This window comes from Nannospalax galili, unplaced genomic scaffold (assembly GCF_000622305.1).
Source record: "Nannospalax galili isolate Female #2095 unplaced genomic scaffold, S.galili_v1.0 scaffold55, whole genome shotgun sequence".
In the NCBI taxonomy this organism is placed as follows: Eukaryota; Metazoa; Chordata; class Mammalia; order Rodentia; family Spalacidae; genus Nannospalax; species Nannospalax galili.
Genome location: NW_008337640.1, coordinates 1,586,082 through 1,590,830, shown reverse-complemented (window position 1 = coordinate 1,590,830; position 4,749 = coordinate 1,586,082). Strand labels below are relative to the sequence as shown.

The following is a 4,749-nucleotide window of genomic DNA, read 5'->3' as shown; positions in this document are numbered from 1 at the left end:
ACCCCGCCGGGCTCCACCCCTTCCCCCTCCCGGCGCCCGGGGCTGCGAATCTTCCCTGGCGTTGCCCGGGAGACCAGCCGATACCAGGCAAATAGGCATTCGAGAAAGAAAAGGGGGGAAAGCTGCCCCACAGCCTGATAACAAAGGAGAAATAAAAGCACCCCCTAAATGTCTGGGAGAAAATTCGAAAGCAATCACCCCCAATTTAAAGCAGGAGGGGACGCAGAGGAAGGGGTAGGATTTCTCCCGGGTGAGGGAATCGGCATTTGGGAATCTCCTGGATGGTGGCAGTGGATCAGCCCAATTGGCTTTTCAAGTTGGAGCACTGCTAATAAGACGATTCGCGTCCACCCTGGCGACCGGGGTCTTGGGCCTGGCCAGCAGCCCCCCCACACACACGGGTGCTAACACCTTTGTTGGCAAGATACACCTCCACGGAAACCTCCTTTCCGCTGCTCTGTGGAATATGACTTCGTGGGTGAATAATGCATCCGAAGAACTGGACAGCGAGGAGACGAAGCTTCACGCAACAGCGTTCTGCTTGGTGACTGTCAAGGCGCTTGAACAAAGAGATACTGGCTTGAACCAACTGTCTTTTTCACTCAGAGTGTGACCCATTTCCCTACAATGAACAGAAAATAAAACCGTTTGACAATTCCAAGCCAGAACCAAGAGAAACGAACCATTCCCTCGACTGCTTCTCGCCTCCATGGGGGAAACATCACCCACATTGCTCGGTCACTAACTGGACCGATAAAAGACGGTTTGGCCTTTTTCATGAGCGAAATAATACGTGGTAGAGGAATGCTTATCAGACTGTCCTCTTGGTTCCCCCTCCCCTCCAGATATGTTAAATCAATGCCTCATCTTTCACACACTAACAGCCTCTGGTACCTCCGTGCTAAGGGACTAAGTGGCCGAGAGAAGTGTCCTGTCCACACCACTGAAGAAGCTTTTCCTCTAACCTAAATGAACTGGGAGCCTCCGGGGACCTTCCTGCTTCTCTCACCACGCACGCGATTTCTTAGAATTGTAATCCTTTTTCTAGCTTTCCCTCACTACTGCCTGCCTCCCTTCCTTCTGGAAGCACACTCGCTGTTGTGCTCACACACGTTCAAAACGGGAGTCCTCCCGATGTTGGCAGCGAGCTAAACCATGTCGACGCGAGTGGCAGTCTCCCAACTGTAAAAATGGATTCGTACACTCGAGGCTGTGCGTCGTCTCACCAAAGGAAAATTAATTATGCCATTTCATACAGTGATAAAATGCGAGCAGTTTCGACCTTCTGCAAATGGCCCTCACAATTGAGAAAGAATGATCACTAATTGGGACTAGCCAGAGAGATGCGATTGATGAGTTCCAAGGGCCAATCTCAAAATATTTTATTTCACACCAGTGTGAGAGAGGAAAAGGTGCGTGTCTTCGACTGTTTGCTGCTTTTGCGTTTCCCACATCTGGCCTACAGACCTAGTTCCAACTCGAAAGCTTGCTAGATGAAATTCGATCTTCCTGGTTTAAATATCTTTCAGTGTGGGACGATTTAACAATTGCAGCACTTAAAAAAAAAAACCCTGCGCACTATCTGCAAAACTCATATGGAAGGTGGCGAGAGCAAACGTGCTGCAAACACACAAATCCTACCCATTGTCTTTAACACAGGCAGACACGCACATACACATAAACACACGGGAAAGATGGGGGAGGGGAGAGAGTGGCGAGAGACAGACACGGATATAGACCGACCAGAGTCAATACGAGTCAAGTTAACGCTTTCTCCGCCCCCATCCACAAGTACCCCCCTCCCGTGTTAATTAATTCTGAGCAAAGCAAGCCAATCAAGGGGTGCACGATTATTTTTAGGTCTAAGGAAGCGAGAGGCATGTATTTCTTAATTGATTTATTTATTTGGAGGACATTAATTCTTAGTCTGAGGCTGATTTTCAAACCGTTTGCAAAGCGCGGCTCCATTGTTCGGAGGGCGCGCAGGCCCCGCCCCCTGCTTTGTGTGCGGCGCGCGGATTGGCCAGCGCGCGCGGGGGCCGCGTCAGCGCCCGCGAGCCCATTCATCTGTGCACTTGGGCGTTGGACCCCGCATCTTATTAGCAACCAGGGAGATTTCTCCATTTTCCTCTTGTCTACAGTGCGGCTACAAATCTGGGATTTTTTTTTTTATTACTTCTTAAAAAAAAAAAAAACTACACTTGGACTCTTTTTTTGTGTTCGACTTTTCCACCTTTTTCCCTCCCTCCTGCGCTGCTGCTTTTTGATCTCTTCGAAGAAAATTTTTTATCCGGAGTGTATTTAATCGGGTCTGCTCTGTCCTCCTCGCCACCCCACCCCCTCCCTCCGGTGAGTGCCGCCGCCGCCGTTGCCGCCGCCGCCGCCGCCGCCGCTGCTGCCGCTCGCCCCGTCGTTCCACCAACCCAAGGCTCTTTGTTTTCCCCTCTTGGATCTGTTGAGTTTCTTTGTTGAAGAAGCCAGTATGGGTGCCCAGTTCTCCAAGACCGCAGCGAAGGGAGAAGCCGCCGCAGAGAGGCCCGGAGAGGCGGCTGTGGCCTCGTCGCCTTCCAAAGCAAATGGGCAGGTAAATTCTACCTGTGGTTCTGGGTCGTTTCTTGGGTGTCTTTCTCTGAACTGGACGCTTCCCCTTCCCACTGATCGTGCCCGAGGGCGCATTCCGCGGAGTGGAGCGTGGCCAGAGCCTGGGCTGAAAGTTGAACGGAAAAGGATACCCTAAATTGTCCATTTTTCATAGGAAGAGTGCCCCCACCCCCACCCCCAAAGGAGTGGTTCCCAAGGATCCAGGAGAATTCTTAAGTAGACGGGATGAAAAGAGAGATAAATCGTCTAAAATGGCGTGGTTTGGAGGCTGGCAGAACGTGATTAGCTGGGTTACCCCCCCCCCCAGGTTGCATTTGTGTTTGGTTCCACAATGGTATTTGGGTGGCTTTCGTATTTTTGTCGAGGCTGGATCGTCGAGATTTCTGAGCTGGTGTGATTGTGTATGTGTGCGCGCGTGTATGCGTGTGTGGGAAGGGGGAGCCTAGGCGGATGGCGGTGGAAATAGGCGAGGAGGAAAGGCTCATCTTATTGTATGCAGAGGCGGCATGCCCTGGGTTCTTGGAAAGGTGGCAGGTTAGAGCTGGACGGGCAGCTTTCGGTACCTTCCACGGGGCTTTTCCACGGTCCTAAGTCTTTTTCGTGGCTTCCGTAATTACATACCCACCTGACTTTTTACATGGTATCACTGGGGTTGTGGAACACTCGGGGGTCTTTTGAGAACCTCTCCAGATGGTCAAGAGTGGGCAGTTCTGGCGTTTTGGTCTGGACTGTTGGTGTGCGTGGCGCCTCGGCCACCCACAGGGACTGTGCAGCGGGGACCCGGGCCGAGAGCCATGGCTGGGTGGGTGCAAGAGGTCCACCATGGGTGGCTGCTTCACCAACACTGGGCACCCACCACGCCTCTTTTCCTAGAGCAAAGGCCGCGCTGCTTCGCCTGCTCCAAACCTACTGGGGCAAGACGGGTTCTGTCAGAAGCTTTAAACTGCTTAAAAATGCAAAAGGAGCTGCCCAGGCGCGCCCAGTTTGCAGAATTATGGGTGAAGGTGGGCGTGGAAGCAAAGGCGAGACTGCAGAAATAAGGGGTTTTTTTCTCCAGCACCTCTGGTTTTTAGAGCCCGGGGGAGGCCGAGCAGCCACCTGAGCTTTGTTTGCGGACTCCAGGGCTGCGCGATCCGGGCTCGGGGGCGCCTCGGCCTGCGGGCAAGGCCCGGCCCGGCCGGGCAGGGCGGGGTGGCCTCGCGGCCCCGCCCCTGAGCGCCCCGCTCCGCCGGTGGAGGCGCAGCGCCCCCTGCGGGCCGCTAAGCCTGGGGCGCTAGGCTCGGACTGGAGCGCTGCGGCCCGCAGGGAGCCCTAGCCTTTCTGCAGAGGCTTAAGTGCTTGGGCGAGGTGGGGATGGGCAGCCACGAGCACCGGTCTCGGCCGCGTCCCCTTTAGTCAGGGTTAATTGGCTCTTCTGCGGGCCCGGAATCCGGTGTCCCGTGCTGTCCACTCTCCGGCCTCACGCAGCAGGGATGTGTTGAATGTCGCTGCCCTCGGCCTCTCGGGTCTCGGCCTCCCACGCCGCCTCCCGTGACTGCCAGCGCCCCGAGGGCAGCTGGCCTCTGCGGCCGGGGGATGGGCGGGGATGGCGATGCCACTGCCGCGCCTAGTGACGCTCCCGCTTTTTCTGCCCCGCAGGAGAATGGCCACGTGAAAGTGAACGGGGACGCTTCGCCCGCAGCCGCCGAGCCTGGCGCCAAGGAGGAGCTGCAGGCTAATGGCAGCGCCCCGGCCGCCGACAAGGAGGAGCCCGCGGCCGCAGGGATGGGAGCGGAGCCGCGCCCCCCGCCACCGCCGACAAAGACGAGGCGGCCGCCGCGGCCCCCGAACCCGGGCCCAGCCCGGCCGAGAAGGAGGCCCCCACCGAGGCCGAGGCCGCCGAGCCCGGCTCGCCCACAGCCGCCGAGGCCGAGGCCGCGTCCGCCGCCTCCTCGACATCTTCACCCAAGGCGGAGGACGGGGCCACGCCCTCGCCCAGCAACGAGACCCCGAAAAAAAAAAAGAAGCGCTTTTCCTTCAAGAAGTCCTTCAAGCTGAGCGGCTTCTCCTTCAAGAAGAACAAGAAGGAGGCGGGAGAGGGCGGTGAGGCCGAGGGCGCGGGAGGCCCGGCCGCCGACAGCGCCAAGGACGAGGCCGCGGGGGGCGCCG

The 4,749-nt window shown here is 56.8% G+C and overlaps 1 protein-coding gene across 1 annotated transcript in view; it reads left to right on the top strand.

The window, feature by feature from the left end:
• Nucleotides 1–2,040: 2,040 nt before the first annotated feature.
• Marcks (myristoylated alanine rich protein kinase C substrate) overlaps nucleotides 2,041–4,749 on the top strand; it is a 4,590-nt gene continuing 1,881 nt past the window's right edge. The window contains 3 exon segments of the mRNA XM_008832666.2: nucleotides 2,041–2,584; nucleotides 4,240–4,368; nucleotides 4,371–4,743. Coding sequence (XP_008830888.1) covers nucleotides 2,483–2,584; nucleotides 4,240–4,368; nucleotides 4,371–4,743 — 604 coding nt within the window. The 5' untranslated portion in view covers nucleotides 2,041–2,482.